The following is a 25,882-nucleotide window of genomic DNA, read 5'->3' as shown; positions in this document are numbered from 1 at the left end:
ACTCTTACCAGCTTGTCAAGACAAGGGTGTTTAAAAAATCTTTTGAAAGCATACACAAGTTGTATCATGTGAATTCGAGATCCCCTTTTTTTGAGACGGCCCGCCAAGAAATTTTCTGTTTTTTTATGCCCAATACTAAACTTGAAGGTAGTTCTTGATAAAGGACTATTAGGCAAGAATGGACATTCCGTATCGATAAATCATGTATTTATTTTCTCCGTGTAACAGCATTATCCATTTCGTTACGCTTAGTGATGTTTTATTCTTTACATTGCTTCTGTTTTCCTTCGCTGAATGCATTACTTGTTTGGCCGTATTACCAGTCCAGTTTTTCTCGAAGTAATCTAAATGACGCTGAGCTGTTGGTTCTCTCTGTTCATCGAAACGCCGCTAGAACTACTAAAAGAGCAAATTAATCGTTTGAAAATTCGAAGTGGGTCCCCGGTCGCGTTTTTGCGATCCCTTTGCTGTAATATACAACAACAAACCAAAATTATAAAAAAAGGATATAGCCATGTTTAAAAATGTTTACAAACCTTTCAATAATTAGACTTTTATTGTCAGCCGTTTACTTTTTTGCCGCGAGATGTTTGAAAAGTTAAACTAAACAATGCACGATCTTGGAATATTATAGTCATTCATTCAAACCATCTTAGAAAATTAACAAACCTAGAAAATTAACCAAGCTACGTTTGAACTTGACTTTGACTAACTGAGATTTGACGACACGGTGGTGATTACAATTTTAACACGAAAGTTTGTAAAACTCTGAGAAGCAACAGTGAAAATTCGGCCGTGGCACCTTTTGAGGTGGAAAATTCAAAGCTAATTGGCATGCTAAAACCCGAATTACGCCGTCTCCACTTGAAGTTTCCAACCTCGCATTTCTGTTGATTTTGCTACCTTCAGGCTATATTAGGCATGAAGAAGCATACGTGCGTTGCGAGACTTTGCGAAAATCGTTTGGCAATATTGGATACAAATGTTTGCATATGCCCTTATTATAACGCTCTTAACCCAAAATATTTGTACGGAACGTATGTCAAAAATATGATAGACGATATGAATACTGTTTGTAGAGTCTTCTTTAAGTAGGACATAAATGCACGTATGTAGGCTATATACACATTGCTATATGGCTAACCACAGTGTTGTAATAACTCGAGTCACTGTTTTTAAATGACTTGACTGAGCTCTTTTTCTCTTTTACGTTCATGTTATTTTCAAGTAAGGTGTTGCTCATAGTAGGACGAGTTTACTAATTTTACCAGCAATACTTTTTAAGATACGGATGACTTGAAATTGACTTGCTTCGATTATGACTTGACTGGGATTCGATTTGTTATTGATTCAGAAAGACTTGATTTTGACTTAAGTTATTTTACATATGACTTGACTTGGACTTAAGTCATTTCGAAATGACTTGTTTACAACGCTAACCGTCCATTCAGGACCAATTTCATGATGATAAATTTCATGATGACGCGTTCATGATGATACATAATTCTGTTGCAACCAAGAAATAAATTTATTGCGGCTGTCGTAAACTGTATTTTCTAAGTGACACCTTCAATTTTTTAAATCAAATTTCGGCTTAAATTCACGTAGGCTAAGCAAACTTGAAAAAAATAGGGTTGTACGCGGCCGGAAAGCCTAGTCACCCTGTCTAACGATGGATACCTAATTTCCTTTTTTCTTTTCACCCTTTTGCAGGCAAAGAAACGCGAAACTTTGCCGTCCCCGTCGACACTGCCTTGACCGAAATGTTCTTCCAATTTCTCGGCTCTTGCCGTGACATCACCATAACCCACAATGGCAAAATACTTCCTTTGAAGGTAAGTGTTAACATTTACCAAGATCACAAATTAGCTAAATTGCTTTACAAGCTACGTTTGATCTCTTGACTGGCGTTTAATCACAGTTACAATAATAGCTTTAGAATCATTAAAGTCACATTGGTGACTGACAACCTATGGTAGCCTAAGGTCATTTCACAGTTCAATTTAGTACAGGACTTATTCTGTTGCTGACCAACACAATGGAAAGCGCTATTTCCTTTCAATTAACCTCATTGAATTGTAATGTGTTGCTGTTATTTCCAAATAGCAATTTGTCAATTAGAATTTGTTTCTATGGGATCAGACGTTTTTTAAAGGAATATTATTATTTCTTTAAAAGAATGTCTGATCCTGGTTTTACTCGGGTTTTAAAAGTGCGAGTTTTATTGTTAATATACGCGCCAGCGAAACAGTGATGACAAGCAGAAACCTGCTGCCAATGGTTTTGGATTCCATAAAGATACGCCGTTTTATATATTTTGTTTCTTTAGGATACCGTTTCATTAGGCAATTTCTATGAAGGCAAGATTCTGGTTGGAGACAAATATGGCGATTGGATGGTTAACGTTACTGCGCTAACAACATGTACAGTCAAGGTAACCATATAACGTCTAGTGATAAAATAAACATATAGATGTAATTTTAATTTTAACTCTGTTAGTAATCCAACGTTACAAGTATCTGTCCTGTTTTAGACCGTAGCACGCTCGACTGAAGGATTCCTGTTGACTTTGGCGAAGCAAACTACAGTTATCGGAGAAACGGCGGTTTATGAAACATTTGAAGGCAGGAGATTTTATCGAGTATCCGTAAAAAAAGATTATACCTTGCAGAACGATAAAATTTCTTGAAGGTGTTGGATAACTAAAAATCTTTGTACAAGCCACCAGGACTGGATAAGGGTACTGTAGGCCTAAGGTTGTTCACTAAAGAAGAGCCTAACTTTGCAAACTAAGCTAAAAAAATAAAAGTATATACATGAAAGAAAAAGAAAATTTAACCTTAAAAAAAGTTTATGGTCGAATTTTTCGGGGCTAGGCTATAGCCTTAGTAGCCCCTTATGGTTAATCCGGCCCCTGTCCGCCACGTAAAATGGTAGCATATACCACAAACACATGGCTTACCCCGAAGGCCAATAGACCAAACTTTAAAAATAATATTATGTCATCGATTCTTAGGTCAGCCACTATTTTCGGACCAAGTTACTTTGCTGTTGAACATTTACGGTGGAAACAAGCTTGGAAGAGTGCGAGCTGTCAAGCTGATCTCCAAGGACACTGGGATGGTCGTACGGACCTTCAAGTAGATTTGCACTTAAACGATATACGCATCATAACGGAAGCGTAAATAGAAAATATGCCTCTTTTAGTTGCTAGGTATAAAATGTACCGTTAAATCGCCCGAACAAAACACAGCCGATGATTTCAATAAAATATTACTCTTCCTGAAAGATGTGAGGCTTACAACAAACTTGGTTTAACCCCCAAGAAAAAGAACGCCAGAGGACTTTAAATCAGATTACGAAGTACATCAACAAAAATATTATTGGCTGTAGTACTATACTGAAAACATTTTAGTAGTGAAAAAATAGAAAATGTTTTGGGCATTTGTTTTATTTTCTTGAAACTGATTACAGCTGCAATAGCAACCGAAACACAATGATGTAAACAAGCCATTTTGAAATGAGTTAAGTCCAAGCCATAATGAGAGCAAGTCTGTTCCAACTCCTTGTCATAAAAATTAAACGTTAAACTATTAAAATTGGTGAACTCGTCTGATTATGAGCAACACCTCACATACAAATAACACAAAACGCAACACATAGCAAGCAATTTGTTTTATGTGCAAAAACTGAGATAAATAACCCAATTAAAAAAAATCCCTACTAAAACTTTATTTCAACCAAAGACATTTGTCCAAAACTTAAGTCAAGTCATATTTCTCATAAGACTTAAGTCGAGTCAAGTCATACTGTCCAAAAAACTTAAGTCAAGTCAATTCATTTGAGAATAGTGACTTAAATGAACTCATTGACTTAAGTCATTACAACACTGTCAACACGCCTTAAACAAATTGTAAATGTTAAAGCGCGGCCATTTAGTGATTACACCTTATTAACATTAACAGATTTTCGTATTTACTTAACGCAGAGTCACGGCCAATCCACCACCGGAGTTTCGAATCCCGATAGTGCGCCCGCCCACCGACCCAGTGCTCGTGTTAGTAGAGGGGACAGACCTCTCAGGTGTGGCCTACTCACGCGTCATGACCACGACCATTGAGTTCGTGCATGTCAGCATCCAGTGCTCGGACATCAAGACGACCGTGTTCAGGTAGGGACGTCTGTTTTGTCAGTTGAGCGTGGTTTTGCAGTGGGTAGCGAAGGCTGGGGAACTATTAAATGATTTCACGTACAGTTACTTGGCTTTAAACAACCAGAAGTGGGTGCTGAGTTAAACTTAGGTTTAATGAACAAGACAAGAATGCTGTGTTAAACTTAGCTCTATTTAACAATACATGGATGCTGTAATAAACTTAGGTTTAATTAACAAGACTTGGATGCTACACCAAACTTGGCTCAAATTAACAATACGTGAATGCTGTACAGCATGGTTGCTGTATTAAACATAAGGCGTTAGACATAAGACGACCATAAATTTAGGTGCGGCCCTCTGATTTGTCAGTTCAGCGTTTTATGCAGTGGTTAACGCAGGCTGAAAGAAACTGCCAAACCATTTCACGTACAGTTACTTAGCTTTAATTAGCAAGACGTGGATGCTGCATAGCAGTGGTCGGCAATTTTTTTTGTTTCGGCCAAAATTCTCTTTCAAGAGCTATTGAATGCCCACTACGTGAAAATTATACGACAACATGGTTAAAAGTAAATGAGGTACATATATGTTACAACCGAACATATTAAAGGTCCTGCTGATTTTTACTTACGTGCGTAACTGACGTCTTAGTGAACATTTTTTTCTAAATTACATGCCAAGATGGATTCGTAGCAGATGCATTGTTAGATTAGCACAGATAATACTAAAAAATGTGTTTTTAGAAAAAATGTGTTCCATTGAGATTTATAAAATTAAAAATCCATATCAAAAAATAGAATTTAGCTAAGGCAATAAGTCGAACATAATTTAAATTGAACCACCTGAACCGTTTTATGTAACATTTTAAGAACCAGAAATAAACCGAACAAATTAAAATGAACTTAAACCTCCACCATTCATCTCTTTCGCAGACCCGGGGACTCGATACGACTCAACCTTGCGATCACCAACACTGCTGAGAAAGCAACGTCACTTCAACTTGGAGTGAGTGACACCCAAGAGTACGTCAGTGACGCTGTGACACCCTCATCGGTGACACTTGCCGCAAACGGTGGCACCGCGGAAGCATCATTCGGGGTTACCGCTCCTGAAAAAGCCCTGGCTGGATCGGTTACATTGATCACCATATCAGGTGAGTTTTACCTAAAATTGTAGATCTCACACTAGGTAACTTGAGGAAGTTATCATTCTCATTGAGTTTAGTTAAGGTTATATTTCAGTTAGTAGCAGCAAGTCATTTTTATGACTGTTTGTTTAAATGTTAGAGCAGGGTTTGTTACCCTCGCACCACCCACGGGGTGCTAAATCAAAGAAAATGTATTACTGTAATGTTTATGCTCAGTTCAATGTTAAACTAACTGAGATTTTATTATTGTGTTACTGTATCATCAGTTAGTTGTATAACAATAAAATCACAATGGTTTTGATATTTAAGCAATTCTAGAAGGGGTTGCGACAATTGGTTGGTGAATTGAAATGGAAGCGAGAATTGGTTAGTGATTTGAAAGGTGTTGCAGCAAGAACAAAAGGTTAAGAAGCGCTGTGTTAGATTAACTTAAGGTCTAATTTTCATCTGACACTGCGCAGTTATAATCTCAAGATTGAATGACTCGTTGCGAGCAATTTATGTGTTAAAGATGTCTGTCATCTAGCGTGTTACAGGAGGATTTTGGCAGCAACACAAAACTTTTTTCCTTGGCAGCGAAGAGCAAAACATCGAATTCCTTGCTTTACAAAACCTGCGAGTTGGTGGTCGGGCAGCTCGAGCGCCCTCGTGTGGGAACTTTCACCGTAAAGGCGAAAATCAACTCGAGGTTTGCGGAAACGACCATGACAAGTCTTGTGCAGAACGAGTAAGTGGTAAATTTAATATGACTATACAATATACATAACGCCAGATATGTGCTATACGTAGCACTAAAAGGTTTTTTTCGTCAAACAAATCTTGACGCACATTTTAAAACAAATCTCTAGCGGGACAGCAAAACAGAAGTAATTTTCGATAGACGTAGTTCATACTCTAAACAGTTTTTTATTGGCGCATTGTGGGACTACGTTGGTAGTTAAATCACGGAAAGCCATACGTAAAATATAGTTTTGATTAACATATGTCTGTGCCTGTAATCAGAATTTTCTTTCGAAAAACGAAATCTGCCTGAATCCAAATGGTGAAAACAAACGATTCTGGTTGGACATCGATGACAAAGAATAAAAGAAGTACAGAACTTTTTTTTTCGGCTTACTAAGTTCTGTACTTACCTTATTCTGTATGTCTGTGCCTGGTTGCAAAAGTTTGTGTTGAAGCTGGAAACAATTTTTTTTTACTGAAACAAAATTATGAGACGTATACTTAACACAAGTTTGTCTTTAAACGGTATGGTAAAACAGTTATATGAGACTTAATAAGCTGTGAAAAATAAAAGTAACTCGATCAAAATTTTTCGAGCGTTTATGTAACGTGCTAATACCATAGGCGTAGCCAGGGGGGCTTGAGGGGCCATGCCCCCCCCCTCCAAAAAATATATTTATAAATATTTTACTCTTAATAATTTGTTTTGTAGCATTTCTGAGCAGTACCACAACATTCGATCACAGGCATGTCACGCCTTCAATTGTCATGCATTTTTACGTCACAAACGATGCAGTTAATATAACGTTTGCTATACAATAATGTAGTTTTACTACTTTTAGACAGTTTTTGCTCTTTGACTGTTTTTTGAGTATTGCGTTAACACTCAGTCAGTTGCTGCTCGAAGTGGTTTGCTAGCATTGTTATTTGTGGTCGCTACGGCAGTTAATACATTGACAAAAGCTAAACAAAAAACAACTTTTTAGCCCCCCCAACATTTTCCGATGGCTACGCCACTGGCTAATGCTACAGGACCAGGAGCCTAACAAAATAAAACCCTTCTTTTGCTTTACAGTGCGGACGTGAGTAGAAAGGCTGACTTTTACGTCTTGCTTCCCAAGGACGCTTTTATCACAGCCTTCAGCATGACTGTTGATGGTGAGACGTACGATGGAACAATCCGAGAAAAAGAAGAGGCAAAACGTATTTTCAACCTAGCTCGGGTAAGCCATATTACAAGTTTAAGAGACGGGCTTCAATGTAACTTACATATACTAGTGCTTCGTTTGTAGAATGTTGTATTTCAAAAAACGCCGAGGTAACACTTTTTCGTTTGACAAAAATGCTTTATACAGTGTTTGATAACATTACAGGTTATAGAATATGGCTTCTATCGCGATGCCAGTTTAATTTAAATAAAAAAAGCAACTTTCCCTAAACTAGCCGATCTCTTTTAATACATAATCAGCACCATACCGAATATACGCCGGGTTTACAAATATCCGAACAGGTCGCCCTTCGATTAAGTCCTGGTAATCATAGTGACACAGGTTGATATAATAATTGCATAGTGTTGTAATGAGTAAAGTCATTGACTTGATTGACTTGACTTAAGAGCACTTATGTCACTGCTTCCAAATGACTTGACTTTACTTAAGTCGTTTAACCAAAATAACTTGACTTGATTTAAGTCTTTTGGACAAGTGACTTGACTTGCACTTAAGTTATCGTCGAATGACTTTACTGGGACTTGTTTGCAACGCTGTTGATTGATGACTTGTTGTTTTTGCAAAAGACTTGACTTGGAATTGACTTTCTCTAATTATAATGTGTATTTATTCAAAAAGACCTTACTAGGACTTAAATTATTTTTCGAATGACTTGACTGGGACTTGAGTAATTTCAAAATGCCTTATTTACGACACTGCAATTACATAACTCAGGAACGGGACCTGACTGCTGGTCACGTGGCCGCTAGAGACACATCGAATTCTGTCTTCAAAACCTCGGTCAACCTCGCACCAAGGAAGACGGTTACCTTCGTTCTGACCTACCAGGAACTGCTGCAGCGAAAGCTTGGCAAGTAAGAACAGTGTTGCTTAGCGTACCTTGAAAAACTCGGTGAGCGGCTTCTTAAATGGTTACACTTGTCTATTGAAGTAAGCTAACAAACCTCTGTTACAAATGCCAATAGATAGTTTGAGTGAATAACACATTTAATCTAACACTTTACATTTGGTCTTATTTTTACAACGAGTAAATTTTATGATATTCAAAACACATCATTTGAGGATTTTAAATAAAGCATTGCCAGGAATTTGACCAATTAGTTGATATGGTGTCTTTTAAATGAGAATGTTTTATGTCAAATAGACTGATCATGCCATACTTTGAGTGACAATCAGTGTTCCCAAGTTAAAATCTTGACTTCAGTGCACTTAAAACATCGTTTTCAAATGACTTGACTTGACATATAGATTTTGGACAAACGACAAATTAAATAACTTAGATTAAAATTAAGGGTATTAATTAAATACAGTTTTAGTTAAATACACTTTACATTTGGCGAAAAACAGTTTGCTGGTTATTTGTTTTGTTTTGGTAGTTGCTACGTAAAATAGGTAAAACAGGTTGATCGATTATTATTTATTTTAAATCGTTGTATTTGAATTCTAATGACCTGACTTGCAATTGACGTGGATCGCGCATTGTTGGTTCAGTTCAATAGCTTCATACCTCTAATCGAGGGGTTCTTGAACTTTTTTTAACGTGTCCTCTTGATTTTTTTTTCTGCTTCGCGTGGCCACGGTAGTCAAACAAAAAATCAAAAAAGGACGTCATAAATTGACGTCACAATGCAAATAGACCTTATAAATCAGCTGATTTCGGTGCAAAAATGTGAAAGTGAAACCGTTTTTTTTTAATGATCTATTTTCTTAAAAAAAAAAAAAAAATTGACACTAATATTTTAATTAGGCCCTAATGGAAACGCTAAAACTAGGACCCCAGTTCTCTAAGCACTGCATTTTGATACTTATTGACACGACATCTTCCTGTACACTTTTTGTCAAGGTTCTTGTACGACGTCACTGTTCGCATGCTCCAACCGGTTGACTTCTTCAGCATTGATGTTTCCATTTGTGAGACTGAAGTGATCGAGTCTGTCCGAGTTCTCGGCTTCGAAACAGACCAAACGGCAGTGGCTGGACCGACCGAAGTACCCGGAGTTAGCGTGTCGAAGAATAGGTAATTAGGAAAAGTATATTCTAATGTTCAACAAAAAAAGACTTACGGCAAAGGCTTATTTATGTACAAACGTTTCGACTACCTGTTCGGGCAATCTTCTGCAGGGAAATATAATTACAACGTTATAACGTGGTCCTTGTTGTTTTTCTTTTACGGCTTGTCGGGTATGTCATGTATATGTTTTTTCGCCTATAGTTGCAATTATATTGCCCTGAAGAAGTGTTCAAAGGCGTCCAACGAAATAAGCTGATTTTTCTCAAGTTTAGATTGCGAAGCTAAATCGACATTTCGTGGTGTTGTAAATTGCAAACTTTTACAGCAACTTTGTTTCGTTAGTTCTAGCAAACCCAACGTTTAAACAATCAATTTCATTTTGCACTGCTATTTATTTGAAACTGTACTAATTGAAATTGCACTAAGTAAAAAAGAAAAACTATAGTTCATCCGAAAAACACTGCAATTCCACAAAGGGTATGCGTAATTCGACCTGAGTTTGATTGCCTATCTATGGATCTAATACCAACGGATCAATGCCGAAAACGCCCCTTAATTCGTGTTAAATGTGCGCAGGAGCACGGCCGAAATCAGATACTCGCCGTCGGTCACCCAGCAGGAGGCAATCTCCCCGTTCGGACTCAACGGGAAGTTTTCAGTCGATTACAACCTGACGTTGAGCAGAAAGAAGGGAGATTTTGTACTGGCCGGAAGGTAATGATCAGGAACTTAACGCCAAACACAATTCAACACGAGAATATAGCTTTAAAAACTGACAACAAATATTTAGGATAAAACGTCAAGATTCAAGATTTAGGATAGCTAAAATACCTTGTGGTTATTGATTCGAGCTGCCCATTAATGTTAAAAGTAACAATAATTGGATAATAAAGAGTGCGTAGATAAATGTATTAGTTTTGTCGTCTCGTGTTTTAGTTGTGTTTTGACATAAATTGAGCCTTTGAGAAAATACGTATAACATTACAATTTTTATGATCAGACGCTAATCAAATATGCGCACCTACACTCGAATCATAGTTGACTCCTTTCTTAATAGAATCTAGTTGGATAACTACATAAACTTATTTGTTTATTCTTGTTCAATGTATCATTCCCTAGATTCCAAACACTTTCTATGCAGTTAGCCAAAATCTGATCAACTCACAGGTTTAGAACTGGAAAACAATGTTGAATTATTATGCTTACAATCTTCTCCATATTTATAGTCCAACTCACAATACACAAGTTCTCGTACACAGTGAACATTTATCCAGGGTCGCCCAAAATAATTTGTAGTTGTCTTCCATACCTACTTGACCTTATGAAAGTTTCCTCCCCTATCAGCTACTTCGCACATTTCATCAACCCAGAAGGCTTGCCGATCCCGAAAAGAGTTGTCTTCGCTCTAGACATTTCGGGATCTATGTATGGCCACAAGATGGATCAAGTGAGATCAGCAATGGCCAGTATCCTGGCCAATCTTGGAGCGCTTGTAAGTTGCCTATTTTTTTTCAGCTGTAATATAATGCGGACATCGTATTGTAACTGTAAACTTTTCCTGCACAGTCGGAGTACCATTAACTTGAGCTTCTTGAGACTTGACTTAAGTCTTTTGGACTAATGAATTGGCTTGAAATAAAGTGTTTTTATTTTTATATCTAAAATTTGGTTATGTATTTTAATTTTTGCAAATAAAACAATTTTCTTGCTATATTTTGCATTTAATTTATTTTTTTACTTGAGTTATTACTCACAATCGGACGAGTTTACCAGTTCTAACACTTTGACGTAATAGTTTTAAGGCAAGAAATTGAGTTGAAGTTGACTTGCTCTAATTATGACGTGACTTGGGCAACCGATGACTTGGACTGGGACTTGACTTGTTATTCATTTGAAAAGACTTGACTTGGACTTAAATTTTCGAATGACTTGACTGGGACTTTAGTCATTTCAAAATGACTTGTTTACAACACTGTTATTTAAAGCTACGCATGTCTCTTTCAGGACGCTTTCGGCATCCTAGTTTTCAACGGTACCGTGACGCCCTGGGAACCGGCCGGACCCAACGTAACAATGGTTCCAGTCACCCCCGAAAACGTGGGTAAGGCAAACAAATTCCTCGCCGAAATTCGACCTCGAGGGGGCACGAATATACAGGCAGCTCTATACGAAGCTATCCTGACGCTGAGGGAATACGTGAAAAAGGGAATTGAGGGTAAGAAAAGTTAATATTACTTTGAGTCAATAGATATTTTACTTGAAATAATTCATGTAATTTAACTTGAAATATTTTACTTGAAAACAATCATGTAAGTTTTGTGCGCACTATTTAGGTCAACATTTATGACTAAATATATTATTGATGAGCCATGCTCCACCACTGATCTCGCCGAATTTAACGATCGGGCGAGACAGTGAGTCGAAAAATGAAAACTCTCCATTTAAAATACCAACTTTGAAGACTCGAATATATATATATATACTAAATGCACTACAATGATACATAAACAATTGTGTAAAGAAGCTTGAAAATAGAGCAAAAACTGAATTTAACCAAGTGTGCGCAAGCCAAAAGGTTGTTACCCACTAATGAAGTGGAGCTAACTATCTCAAGCAAAAAAATATTATTACATTAGCTTAAATGTTTAAAGACTCTTTTACGCGGAAAAGCGGGAAAACTGCGGCAAAGGCCCTTTTCACCGCAAAAAGCAGACTTTTAGTGAATCAATAAATTACATAGGATTAATTCGTTTTAAGCAAAAAACATAACACAAAAAATAATTTATTTCAGCAAATTAACCGATTATTACTCGATAAAAACGTTTAGGCCTTCTCTATAATCCCAATAAAGTCGATTTAAATATTTACTATGAAAAAGTAAAACTATTTCTCGATAACACCGTTTACCTTTCACATTGTGTCAAAACAACGTTACTCATTTTACAGCTTTAAACAAGGTGCACATAGGAAAATTCAAACGTGACGAATATTGCGCAAAGTACCCTTTTCACTGAATTGCAACGTTTACCACAGTTAGTTGCGGAGTATATACAAGAAAATTATTCTTTACTGATACTTAGGTTGGTTTTGTTTTTCAGGCACCGCTCTAGGTGGACCACTTGGGTTTCTCCCAGCAGCCGACATGATTCTTCTGTTAACTGATGGTCGCCCAAACATTGGCATCACAAACCCCAGAACTATTGAAAAGGGAGTCTACATCTTGAACAAGTAATTTATCCGTTTAACCGATAGTGGACCGATACTAGAAAAAGGCTGCCCACCCCTGCCTTGATACAATACAACATTGTTTCTAGAGTCAATAAAAACGCACCTTCTATTTAATAAAACTAGCGTGTGTTTCTTTTATCAGTGGTTTATCCTATTTTTTTTTTATTTCCTATTTTTCGCCGATCAGAGGTTATAGACACATTAAGCAACGTCAATACCTCCGTGTTATATAACAAACTGTGATTATTTTTCTACAATGAAGGCCTATAAAGCTTTTACCTTGAAAATGTAAAAATAGTTATTCTGAAGCAATAATCTCCTATAATCCGTTAACATAGATTATATATTACAGTGACAGCTTTGCAATCAACACTGTCGGATTTGGAAGTCTAGTCGACATGAAGTCGCTTAAAAAGATCGCTGCACAAAACAAAGGATTTTCAACTCAAGTTTTTATGGACATTGATGCCCATGTGCAAGTGAGTTGACAGTTCTTTTTGGTTTATTTGCATTTTTATTATTTGCTATTTAATTTACGGTACGTTTTAATGGCATGCTGTTTTTTCATGCGGCTTGGCACCCCTGATAAAGGTGACCTACACAGTTTATACCGCAAAAGAAGATTTAGGCAATGTTTTATTTTTTCTGCAATTCAAAGTTTGCCAATAAATAACAAATAATGTTAAGACTGTTTAGAAAAACATTTATATAAAATTAAATTGGATCTGTAAATTTTACAAATATATATATTTCGAACAACTAATGATGCCTATATTTCATAAGGTTTCTGTTTTATATCTGTTGTTATTAACATTCTTACCATCATCTGATACGAAAGCCAGAATTTTTTTTTTTACATTTTCTGTCTGCGGAAATTCCTTACTTCCAAAAACCTATTAAATAACAAAGGTATGCTAAAGCACCACATTGTCGTTTTTCAACATCTAGTTCGTGAACGCTTTAAAGCACATCCAAACTTCCCTAGTTATTTTCAACCCTAATGTCCAATTAGAACTGAAATTCCTATGTTAAATTGGTATCGGATCGGGAGCGGTACCAGCCTAGTATCGGATGAGTACCGATACTAAACTCTGTATCGGGAATAGTCTTCGATTCGATATTATCGGACATCCCTAATACAATACTTCCAACTCATCCACGCAACAATGCAAGTTCCTAGGGTCAGGGGTTAAAATCCCGGCTCACCTGGAAGACGTTATAGAGGAGAGAGAAGAGAAAAATCCTTAGCTACAGGATCAGGTTCCTCCTAAAGGTCAACTAAACTCCTGAAGGTCGACTAAAACTGTTTATTTACCACACGGTTGATGAGGCATTTTAAACCACTTCCGGAAGCTATATAGATCATTTTAAGTCTATTTCTACATAAAAATACCACACAACGCTTTTGACGGCGTTTTCCAGATCGCCACCTTTTTCGAGTCGATCTCGAACCCTATCCTGACCGATGTTGTTGTGGAGTATGAGAGAGATAAGCTGATCGAGACGACCGAGACCACTTTCCCCGCTTACTACGCCGGTGGCGAGCTCATCATTAGTGGGCAGATGCAGACCGACGATGTGACCATAGTGGCAAGGCCTCGCCATCGTCGGCAAGTTTCTCAGGACACCATTTCCTATAGCTTTAAAGGTGAGCGTCAGGTTCAATTTCACGCCATTATGAGCAATACATACACCCCGAATCTGTCGATCAATGATGCAAGCAGGACAGGCTAGAAAAACAAATAGCCTGCAGTGAGGTTAGAACTGCACTGAGGTTTCTAAAAGCCGTGATCGTTGGTCAAAAAACAGCTTCAGAAGGGCTAGATCACAGTTGTTAACACACATTTGTATGTGCATGTTTCGTTGCTCATAAAAACATATTGTAAAATTCAGTTAGAGATAACATAGTTTTCGGCCATATTTGCTTTTGGCATTACTTGGTCGCTCTCCGTTGGTCTGTAGGGAAATGTTTTCCGACAAATGTATAATCCCAGATTTCTTTGTAATCCTTGTATTTAAAGACTTGGACAACTAGATATTTTTTAGCCTTTTCAAATTAGATTAAGAATTAGAATTACCGAATTACACTTAATTAGGCCTATTCACAATCAATTTGATTTAAGTCGCAATTTATTGTCATAATAATGGGAATGAGTAATATTTGTGTGCTAATTTTATGTTTTAGCATAGCATATGCTTTTTAGACAGAAAAAATCACTCAAATTCTTTGTAATGATTGAGAAATAATGCTGTTTGAAAAGGTAAAATAATAAAAAAATGCTGTTGGACAAAGTAGCATTTTCGAGAAAATCTGAATTATATTAGACGTATTTTGCTCTAATTTATTGAATTAGAAAACTAGAATTATCCAGCTGTTACTGTCTGTTAATATGCAAACATTACAGTTTTTGGTAATTTTATATTCCATTTTTGTGCATTATCTAAATAATTTTGAAAAATTATGACCTAACATGATAAAAAAATGTTCTTACTTTTTTGCCAAGTCAAAAAATAATTGCCCAACAAATTATGTACGATACTAGAATATATTCGCATTAATTGCAGGAAGAACACGAACAACAGAGAAGGTCTTTACGGAGGACATTCAACCGAGGTCGATCGGTGTTTGCGACGACGAAGACAAGGTAGTGTGGGGCTCGAGTCAGCTAGTTGAACTTAAGTTCTTTATACAATAGAAGGGCGTTCTAATTAACACTTTCTTTTGACTCCAAACCCAGGTTGCGTGACTAACTCGCGAGCCAACCACAATAGACTAAGGTGATTAGAATAGTATTAATTGATGAACGAACAACCAGTTTTAACCTATAGATCAGCGGAGCAAGTTAGTAGCCTACAGTGGTTCTCAACCGGGGTGCCATTTCCAATGCTTAAGGGTGCCAAGAGAAATTTGAGAATTTTTAAGAATCGGATTTTATTCAACTCTTACAACTTTTTTAAAAGATTAGAGTGAAATAAATCCAATTATAACCACTACATTGTGTGGAGTTGATGTGTGTTGTTCCAGTTCAGTTAATTAAGTGACACTATAGTAAATTACCCACAGAAAAATCTTGTACGGGTGCCGCAATCTATTTATTATTTCTGAGGCGTGCCGCTAGCCATAAAAGGCTGAGAAACACTCAGTTAGCATAATGCAGAAGCCACTTACAAATATATCAGCGCACTCTAGGACAATAAAGAAGGGTAGTTTTTAAGCGAATTGCTTGTCTGAAATACACAAGCCCAAAGGCTCACGAAAGGGAAATGTTCAAAAGAAAAACGCTGATTAATATACAACACTAAGGTGAGTTTAACATTGCTTCGACACAAAATGCGAATAACAAATAAATCTGCCACACAAACACGTACTTGTAATTGACCAACCAAATACTTATGAAAATGTAGTTTAATCCAAACACTCGAAGCCGTAAGTTTAAACTAACCAATCACAGGTCAGATTCTCAAGCAGTTAAACGACATGGTTAGGCATTCCGGAAGACAATATTTTGATTTTTACGGCCTTAAGGTCAGGAGTGTGTTTGCGAAGTTGTGCAAATTCTAATGCTTTCAAAATTTACATATTAGGTCAAAATTTGTTAGAATTTTTTTAAGTCAAAATCGAATAAAAATGCACATCAATCGTTTACAAAATTAAAAGAAAAACTATAGTCAGCTTTTTGCAATTGGTCGTTCAGTTTTTTTTTTTAATTTATTGTTCAATTTCATCAAAAAATTAGTTTTGATTTATATTCAAAAGTCACATTAACCGTATTATATCTTCATTGGAGCAATATAAGGTATAAAAAACACGTGATTAAAGACGCCTAGGTTATTTAAATCAATGTATTTCTAACAGGTCAAAATTTTGTCAAAATAAATTATTTTTAGGTAAAATTTGTCAAAATTTCTTAATTTTTAGGTCCAAAAATAATCGCCTTTCTTATCAGCTACAAATTCAAAGTGCTTATAAACACTTAAAATCGTTTTCAAACTGAAGAATGTACACTGCTATACAGGCAATTAAAAATCAATTAGACCAAAATGATCAGTCTGAGCAAAGAGACTTTAACAATCTCTTTGGTCTGAGTTATAACGAGAAGGCATTAGCAGCTATCACTTGCTATAGCCCTAATGAATTTACGTTCATTTTTGAATTAGGCGCATATATTGCACACAACATTCATTTTCGAATAGACTACTCGTATAGGAAAATAAAATGTCCTGTTCGTATGAGTAGCGTCAAATTACAATTTAATATCATGGGTGCGTATGGAGCAATACAATGTTATTTAAACCTAACGACCACTGTCAGATAACATAATTATTTTGAAGTTCCATGCTAGCACTTTCTCTAATCAGTTCACTATAATGTTCAAATAAATCAAGTTGATACATAACACCTGAACTGTGTACATTGATTCGTTGTATTTCGTTGTACTGACGAATAGAAGGACGAATATGAGGACTAATATACTATGTACCCAAATAGAGATAAAAGTGTACCCAAATAGAGATAAATGGTAAAATAAATCATTCCAAATACTTGTATATGAACTTTATTTCGTTTAAACAAAGTATAAACAATGTGGTTGTATATGTGGTTTGAAGTATATGTGTTTTGTGTTGTTTTGAAGCCAATAAATGATATAGCACCTAATATCCAATCAATAAAAACGAGGAATAAAAGTGATTTGAAATCAGCTCTATGTAAATCACCAGACAACTTAGGTCATTAATAAACTAAGTAAAGACAAATTGTATTGGATTCTCGACAAGCTTTCGCACAACCGTGCTTCATCAGGTCAAAGTAGAAATAAAAATAATTAAAATACACGTTGAAGCACAAGCGCGTGTAATTATGTCACATTACGCCTCGTAGCTCGCCTTACTACACGCAATCGCCAACGTAGTTTAAAGCGCAGACCTCCTGTTAGTATTGTTATTTCGTCAGTCGCACACGTCTTTCCAAACATATGTTTATGGATATGTTAGTCTTCAATATTGTTATAGCCTTTTACTAGTGCTTTTGCTTTTACGTGCATTTTAGCTATTTTCATTTCTACTTGATGGAGCACGGTTGTACGAAAGCTTGTCGAGAATTCAATACAATTTGTCTTTACATAGTGCCACCTGATTCCTCTCAAATAATTTATGTCATTATAAAAATCTAAAATTCTACGTAAATTCCAAAAACGTTTGTCTTTCATGAAATGAAATTGAAATTCAACAATACGCATAGCCATAATCCAACGAAACTCCATTGACAAATGCAACGTTATATATTTGTTTGCTTCAGAACACTTTCGCACACTTTCGGTCACTCAAGGTCACCTAAAGTCACGTACAAGGTTGTGCACTTCGCGCAACAAACGCCCTACTAAGCAACCTTGGACAACTAGATAATTCTGGAAGTTTACCAGTTTTAGTAGTATAAAAGTATTGTTTATGACACAGACTTGACTTGAAGTTGACTCGCCATAATTATGACTTGACTGGGACTTGACTCGGGCAACCGATGACTTCGAAATGGGACTATTCGAAAAGACTTGAATTGGACTTAAGTCATCAAAATGACTTTTACAACATTGACTGAAATACGTTTATTTCCTCAGGTGTTGAATTTCACTCAGCGTTTACATGTTTTCATGCAACTCAAACACCTTCTTCGTCAAATCGACGCGACCACAAACAAAACCATTGAGGAGAACCTTAAGAAAATCGCTTTGAACCGATCCTTGCAGTAAGCATCTGCGAATAATTAACTCAACGAATAACTGAAGTGTGTCTGTGACATTTTACGTTTTTAATGTTGCTATTATACTCTCATTTATACTGTGTTTATATGTAGGTCTTAAAAAACAATTTGAAATTATCCAAATTATATCTTCATAAACATTCAAAAGAAGAGAAAACACTTTCCTCGCGCTAATGTAATCATGTAAAGCATTTAGATGCAATTTTCTAAAAATTGAAAAGTTCATCGCACGGGCTCTGAATTTAGTAAACAGTTTTGTTTTTTTGAACAAATGGAATAACTCTTTACTCATTTTCAACATTGTTTTATTGATTCAACATGACTATGTTGAAAATGAATAAAGAGTTATTCGAAACGTTTATAATGCTTCCTACTTCTGTATGGGCTTTGATATTCTTACTACGTCTTACTACAAATACCTCCAACCATTATGATCCGAAGTTTTTATCCGCTAACAAAATATACACAATTAAACTCTAAACTCTAACAAGTCGCTTCGGTGCCCCTCAAAATACCACAATTAACAAGGTTCCAACAGCCAAACTATACCATTTGTTTAAAAGTGTTGACAAATGACTTGGGTTCAAATGAAATGATTTTTTAATTATAAAATTGGGTTATTTATCTCAAGTTTTGAACATAAAACAATTTGCTTGCTTTATGTTGCGTTTCGTGTTATTTTTTAGTTACTGCTCATAATAGGAGTAGTTTACCAATTAAAATAGTTTAACGTTTCACTTTTATGACAAGGACTTGACTAGAAATTGACTTTGCTCTAATTATGACTTGACTAGGACTTGACTTGTTATTTATTAAAAATGACTTGACTTGGACTTAAGTTCTTTTAAAATGGACTTGACTTCGACCTAATTTTTCTGGGACTTAATTCATTTTAAAATGAACTCTTTACAAAACTTGTGTTTACAAAACAACTTCTCCTCAGGTTCGACTTTGTGACGCCCGGCATCACTTCCATGATCGTCCTTAAGCCGGAAGACATCAAGGAGCTGGAAGAAGCCCTTACCACCACAGCTGCTCCTACTACCACAACGATTGCCTTCACGTCTGTTCCCAGGCTAGCAGCATTGGTTGTAGGTGCTGGCGGGTTCGGTAAGATTCCCCATCGCTCTAGCCTACACTTTTTGGTTTCTCGCTTGTGACAACTGTTAGATTTTCACGGTAAAGTCTAATCAGGTGACGGCTAGAGTTGTGCTATCCGGATAGCGGCTAACCAGTTAACCGAGGACTTTTTTTGCCATCTGATATCCGGATACATTTTAAACGATTACCGTAACCGGATAGTATTTGTTATTAAAGCTGTCCACAAAAAAAAAACGAAAAAAAAACCTTTTTAAAAATCAAAAAGTGAAACTGATATAGAACTCCAAAAACTGCTCTCACTAGAAACGGTTATACTTTGTAACTTAAAGCGTAAAGCTTTATTTTAAATGAAAAAACTACAGAACGAATGCTGTCTTTGCTGCGACTTGCAACATCCATCCCCATTTTCCGTTCCTTTTATAACTCATCAGTCCGTTTTCGCCAATGTTTCTTCAGCTAAATATGTTTGTCGAAAAGCCAAACAGGTTCATAGAATGCAGTTTGGAAGTATCGCTTACTCTCGCGAACACTGAAGACCTAGGTATACTAAACTACGAACGCAGTTAATCTACAGACTGATGTTGGCCAACCCTAGTGAATGCGTTGACTTGACTTAATTACTGATCCTCACCGCTAAGGTCGGGCCCATAAGCATTGCACCAGGCATGATTAACTTGAATCATTTTTAGGGCATTTGACACCTTGCACAAAACTAAGGAAACAAAAGCAACCGTTGATCGGCATACTACTATATTACAGCTTGCCAAAACATATACGCCTAATTTATCCGTGTTGGCTGCAATGTAGGCTTTGTAATTCTTTCTCGAAAGTGTTTTTTTTTTAGTCAAAAATGTGCCTATAATAAACGTTTCCTAATGCTCTTTCTATACTTTTATAATTGTGCTCAGCAAATCATTTAATTGTTTCACGTGTCTTCAAATTTGGGTTTTAGGACAAAGCTTGACCCAGCACGTTTTGCTTTAAGTATACACACCTGGGTGTTTTGGAGAACTACTGACTATCTGTAATGTAAATTACCGCTTAACCATTGCGGCGTATCTGCAGGTACGATTATTACGTGGGAGGAACCACCTCCAGTCACAGTTGATTTTGTCCCGCTAATCGCCCGTCCACCCCCTTCCATTGCCCGACCACCCGTGTCCGGTTCGTCGCGGGATCGAATGGTAATAGCAGGCGACCCGCACATTCTGGTCGACCTGAACGAAAATATCGCCATCTGCTTCAACTGGCACGGCAAGGATAGCGAGGTGAGATATCACTACACTTTAAATCAGGGCTGGAGTTGGTCTAAAAATAAATCGAGTCCGACTTAAGCCCCCCAAAAAGGAACCCGAGTCCGATTGCCTAATCCCGAGTCCGACAAAGGCTAAATGTACGAGTCCGGTTCCGACTCTATGCTACAGCAAGTATTTCACCAATTTACGTAATAAAATAATGTAGATATTAAACAATCAATTCATATAATGATGTCACATAATTCTTCCACTCACAATACATGGTTGAAAAATATTCTCACATTTGCTATTCCACGTTTACAATTTACAGTTTGCTGTCTTATCAGTTTTAAATTTAGTTCTGCTCATGCGCACGTCGGACTCGGGACTCGGGTAATTTTATGTAGTCTTACTCGAGTCCCGACTCCGACTACGCAACCCTGCTTTAAATTGTTCTGTGATACCGAGCATGGGTGTTTTCGTAGTGGCAGACCACGCAGATGTTTAACGACATGCAGTCAGTTTGGTGGAGCCCGACATTTATTTTATAGACAAAAGTGAGGTCTGATTTAACAAGTTGGAGAAACACTGCAGTGAACAGATAACAAAACAATGTAAACGATGAAAGGGGGGCACCGAGAAGATTTATACTTTAGTTAAGTTGGCTATACAGTATACTTCGTAGCAGTAATTAATCTCAGGAGTAAATTTTAAATGCTTTTACTATAATTTTGAAATCTAAGGTACATTCAAATGCCTGCAATTCGACGCCCTTGGTACAATTTCATAGCGTATTTTGTATACGCCGTATGCATAACTTAACGTGTGTACATGCGTTTATTTTATTCGCAGATGTACAACATCATAGCCGACAAGGCTTCTGGCGTGTTCGTAAACGTAAAGTTGTTAGACGTGCCAGGCGCCAGTAACAAGACCAAACCAAGTTTCTTGGGTGAAGTCGGGATTGTGCTGACGAAGCACAACATGACGATTTTTGTAAGTATACGAACACTTGCTTGGTTGAGTGTTGCTTAACACGTGTTTTAATGTACTGAAAAAAGGTGCTAACTAACATGTACGTTAAGTGTACTGGGCGACAATAACTGATCAGGAAGAAGCTGATTATGACAATATGGCTAGCAGTTGGGCCAAGGCAGTGTTTCGCAACGTCAAAACATCGTACACAAAAAGTTGTATCAAGAAGCTTACCAATAAAGCAAAATATGGAATCCTAACTAAATTAGACTATCTTTCAACACCCTTGAGAGGTGAAAATGGCACCCTAGAGTGCCGCAGCACCCCGGTTAATATCCACTGGACAAAGAGCTTATAGAAATAAACGAGTGGGTTGACTTTGGTACTGTCCCGATGGATTTTTGCAAACTTATGGATCTTTAGGGTTTTACCCATTTAGCCATGTTTGACATCTGTAAGTTCTCGACAAATCAAATTATTCCATCGACGTTTATGTAGTAAAACTAAAATATCTAAACGATATATTTCAGAGCTACAACCAGTTATTACGTGAATAAAATTACAACGGTTTTGTCATTCATGCATCTCTGCCTTATATGGGTTTACGTTCATTAACTACAACAAAACAGTTATCATTTTAATGTTCGTTTGTTTAGAGTTGAAAAATAAAGCGAGGGTTTATTTACTTTTCAGGTTAGTCCCAGGTTCCTTGTCGTAAATATTGGGAATCGAAACGTCCTTCAACTTCTGAGCAACCAAACAATGTCGAGGTTACGGGGCGGGGTCAAGTTCGAGGTCAAGATCATTTCGAAACGAAGCTCTTTGTTCACCATTACGGTCGACATGTCTCTGCAGTTTCAGGTATACATTTTGACATCAATAGCAAAACTAAAATCGATTGAATGAACAGCACTGTCATTTGAAATCAGACTCGGTCAATCGCGATATGCAAGAAAAAATACATTTTGACAATAAGATGGCTTTACCGAAGAACCCCTCTCATAACTATTTTAATTTCCAAAACAATCTATCCCACAGACGATCTTGTATTTATGAATACCAAATGCGTCGTTTTTTGAAGCGCGATGCTTTCAATTTTTAATTTGGGCTTCTTACTTTTCAACCAAAAAAAGTATGTTTTCAAAGATATTGTGCATATCATTCACGAACTGACGTGATAGTTTTATGTAGGTGTTCGCCAAATTCCGACTATCCAAGCGCACGTTCCGCGACCACCTTGACTTTTCTGTGAGCAACAACAAGGGCTTGTCGCAAGCCGCTGGAGGCGTGCTCGGACAGTTTCCTCGGCGTGCTCGGACAGTTGCCCTCGACCTCAAGCCAAACTCAAGAACTGCAACGCTGAAGATGAGGTTTGTCCTTAATGGATTTAACAGATAAAGCAAAAAACAATAAAGCGGGCGCAGCAGGTTCTAAGTCAATCACTCTAGGGTGCCATTTTTAACGCTCAAGGGTGCCGAGAGATACTTTGAATTCTTTAGGATTCCAATTTTTGGTTTATTGGTGTTTTTTCAACCTTGTTGCACAGTTAATGCGCTGTTTCAATCTCGTTTTTTGCAACGCTACTGTTAACCAGTCAGCAAAAATACGAGCAAGGGTGCTGCGAACTATTTATAATTTCTGTAGAGTGGCGCAAGCCAAAAAAGGTTGCGAAACACTGGTCTAAGCGATAGAGATTAACATTGGCAGTGTTTTATTGATAAAATGGTTTGGGATCCTGCGTATCTGTGGTTCTCAAACGTATAAGTTTTAGGCTATAACTTGAGGCCAAGTCAAGTGTGTTTTGTTTGTGGTAAGAAAGAATTAATCTAAAACTGAATTGAGAGTATCCTAAAGGCCCTAGATTTTCAATATTGTTTTGTTTTTCGGTAATTTTTTTTGTGCATAAAATTTGACATGTTTTCGGTGCTGTACACACAAAAATATGTTATTAAACTTTCATCAAGCTTTTTTGAAGGCACGGTACGGTTCATATTTACGGCATAGTCGCCAGCCTTACGGAATGGAGCACTTCAATAGGCATAAAGTTTAGGCAACAAAACAGAATCGTTACTTTTGCAGATCTGTTATCGTGAATAGGAATATCCAATGCTTGACATTGTTCCGATACCCGATATTTTTGACAAAAAGTAAGGCGACCCTGAACCAGCTATGGTCAAAAATGCAAAATAGATTAAATTGAAGCGTTCAAACGCCTTTTTCTAGGTTATTACGACAAAAAATATAGTTGCCCCAAGTTGTAAACCATGGCTGAAAATCCTATATTAATTTAGCATCTGGTCGACACCGATATACCACTCGGGTATATCGGACGAGCACCGATACACTCAGTATCAGATCCGATATTATCGAACATCTCATCGCGAACCTTTTTATTTTGCAGGAGCCACGCAACTCAAGTTGTGAACCACACGATGTACGACACCTACACGAAAGAACAGGTGAGCTGTTGGTTCGTCAGCAACCTGTTCGAGATCACCGCCCACAATCAGACCGAGTACCAAGTTAAAGAAATATTTTCACACAAGAAATAAAAGCGCTTTCGGGTGTGTTTTTGGTGTTATGTAAGCTGCTTCCTTCTCTGATTGTGTCAAACGATTTCTTTCCATTTCTTAGTTCTTTAAAGCAGGGGTCGGCAACCTTTTTTTACACTGCGGACCGGTTTAAAACTGAAATTTTTTCGCGGACCGGCCTTAAAAACAGCAAATGTCCAGGAAAGGAAATTTACAACAACTTTTTTCAATGTACTAATTAAAATGCATGCGCTTTTTGAAAATTTCCATTGTTTATAAGCATTGTTTGATTCTATTGCACTTCTGTGTGGGCACGCTTGAACATCAAAAACACATTATATATGGTCCGTTTTTCATATATTGTATGTACCAGGATTAAATTTTACGATAAAAATGCATTTTCGGATGTTGTAAACGTGCTATGTAACTCATATGGTCCCCTCACGAGTGCTTGATACTTTAGGTTTTTTTTTATAATACCAATCAACCATAAAGTATATTTCAACGAAAGATAATGTGTTTTGAATATAAAAATACATTTAATAGATTTTTAGGTTTTTTACGACCTTTTATGTACGCTTTTGGGTTTTGATCAAAATTTTAATCTGGCAACCCTGCTACGGACCAGTAACGAACTCCTCGCGGACCGGCGGTTGCCGACCACTGCTTTAAAGCACTCATGTTCCCTTGCACGCTTAGCGTCATGTTGGATTTCTGCCAGTAGTTCACTTTTGGCATTCGTGTTGATTTTTGTTTAACGACCACAATCAGTACAAATAGTTCTACTGTAAATTTCAATCACTTCTGCACAGTTCCATCCATGTAGAGACGTGCAGAGACGTTTTGAATTTAGCAATGTTGGGTTTAAGCTACTCTGAAATACTACATTTCCGAGTCATGCTTTCAAAAATATCGTAGTCATTAAATAAATATATTCGAATCTACTGTTTGTTATTAGTAGTATGTCGAGGCAGGAAGTCAGAAATATTATGTCGGAAAACTAAACTCAATTTTAGAAAAATATCTTTGCCACGTTTAACAGCGGAGCACTCGGTTAGATAGAACTAAAAAGTAAGAAAAGTCGAGTTTCGTTTATTGTGGCTAAACAGTTGCAGCATGTAAGCATAAATGTATTTATTTCGCCTCAGCACGTTTTAAGCGACATTGCGCTCTATGCTGACGCGTTGTAGGATATTACAACATCCGTTTGCGTAAAGGTAAGAAGTTTAAATAGCTCTAAACCAGCAGTTCTCAACCAGTGGGCCATCGCAACAATTTTAGGTGGGCCACAGAGAAATTTCAAAAAACTAGATTTGAAGAATTTGAATTCATTTGTGTCACTTCATTTTACACTTTACAGGAATAAAGGCAATGGGGAATTGAGATGGAAAGTTAATTTTGTGAAAATAAATTAATTGTTCAGCAGCAAATTACTCACTTATCCACAGTTGAATAAATATTCTGTTTAAAATATATTTAGTTCTAAACCTATTTTATAGTTTTTTTTATCTTTCATAAAAAAATATTGAGCCACGGAATTATAGTGGCAACGAAAATGGGCCACGAAAGAAAAAAAGGTAGTGAACCAATTCTCTAAATTATGTGACAAAACTGCCAAAACAAGTTGTCGAGGACTGAAAATTTCGTAATAACTGCTGCGTAAGTTCTAGAAAACTGAAAGCCACGCTAGACACGAAATGTTTCTTTGCAAAGAAGTAGCTGCTACTGAGGACTCAAGTATGCTGCTTTATTAAATATATGCATGTACAATTGTACATTGTACGTCGTCACTTCTAT

General features: G+C 36.9%; 1 protein-coding gene across 1 annotated transcript in view; it reads left to right on the top strand.

Moving 5' to 3' along the window:
- LOC146166749 (inter-alpha-trypsin inhibitor heavy chain H3-like) overlaps nucleotides 1-25,019 on the top strand; it is a 31,655-nt gene extending 6,636 nt beyond the window's left edge. The window contains exons 7-30 of the mRNA XM_083381693.1: nucleotides 1,714-1,835; nucleotides 2,330-2,434; nucleotides 2,534-2,624; nucleotides 3,017-3,140; nucleotides 3,989-4,171; nucleotides 5,083-5,303; nucleotides 5,874-6,024; nucleotides 7,096-7,243; nucleotides 7,964-8,103; nucleotides 9,093-9,266; nucleotides 9,837-9,974; nucleotides 10,605-10,752; nucleotides 11,265-11,475; nucleotides 12,359-12,488; nucleotides 12,841-12,967; nucleotides 13,911-14,136; nucleotides 15,054-15,133; nucleotides 18,101-18,228; nucleotides 19,187-19,353; nucleotides 20,410-20,612; nucleotides 21,432-21,575; nucleotides 22,248-22,415; nucleotides 22,746-22,924; nucleotides 23,956-25,019. Coding sequence (XP_083237819.1) covers nucleotides 1,714-1,835; nucleotides 2,330-2,434; nucleotides 2,534-2,624; nucleotides 3,017-3,140; nucleotides 3,989-4,171; nucleotides 5,083-5,303; nucleotides 5,874-6,024; nucleotides 7,096-7,243; nucleotides 7,964-8,103; nucleotides 9,093-9,266; nucleotides 9,837-9,974; nucleotides 10,605-10,752; nucleotides 11,265-11,475; nucleotides 12,359-12,488; nucleotides 12,841-12,967; nucleotides 13,911-14,136; nucleotides 15,054-15,133; nucleotides 18,101-18,228; nucleotides 19,187-19,353; nucleotides 20,410-20,612; nucleotides 21,432-21,575; nucleotides 22,248-22,415; nucleotides 22,746-22,924; nucleotides 23,956-24,106 — 3,659 coding nt within the window. The 3' untranslated portion in view covers nucleotides 24,107-25,019. The remainder of the gene's footprint in view (nucleotides 1-1,713; nucleotides 1,836-2,329; nucleotides 2,435-2,533; nucleotides 2,625-3,016; nucleotides 3,141-3,988; nucleotides 4,172-5,082; nucleotides 5,304-5,873; nucleotides 6,025-7,095; nucleotides 7,244-7,963; nucleotides 8,104-9,092; nucleotides 9,267-9,836; nucleotides 9,975-10,604; nucleotides 10,753-11,264; nucleotides 11,476-12,358; nucleotides 12,489-12,840; nucleotides 12,968-13,910; nucleotides 14,137-15,053; nucleotides 15,134-18,100; nucleotides 18,229-19,186; nucleotides 19,354-20,409; nucleotides 20,613-21,431; nucleotides 21,576-22,247; nucleotides 22,416-22,745; nucleotides 22,925-23,955) is intronic.
- Nucleotides 25,020-25,882: the final 863 nt, after the last annotated feature.

Source organism: Ascidiella aspersa, chromosome 1 (genome assembly GCF_963924565.1).
Source record: "Ascidiella aspersa chromosome 1, kaAscAspe10.2, whole genome shotgun sequence".
NCBI lineage: Eukaryota > Metazoa > Chordata > Ascidiacea > Phlebobranchia > Ascidiidae > Ascidiella > Ascidiella aspersa.
This window is presented reverse-complemented; position numbering and strand designations above follow the sequence as displayed.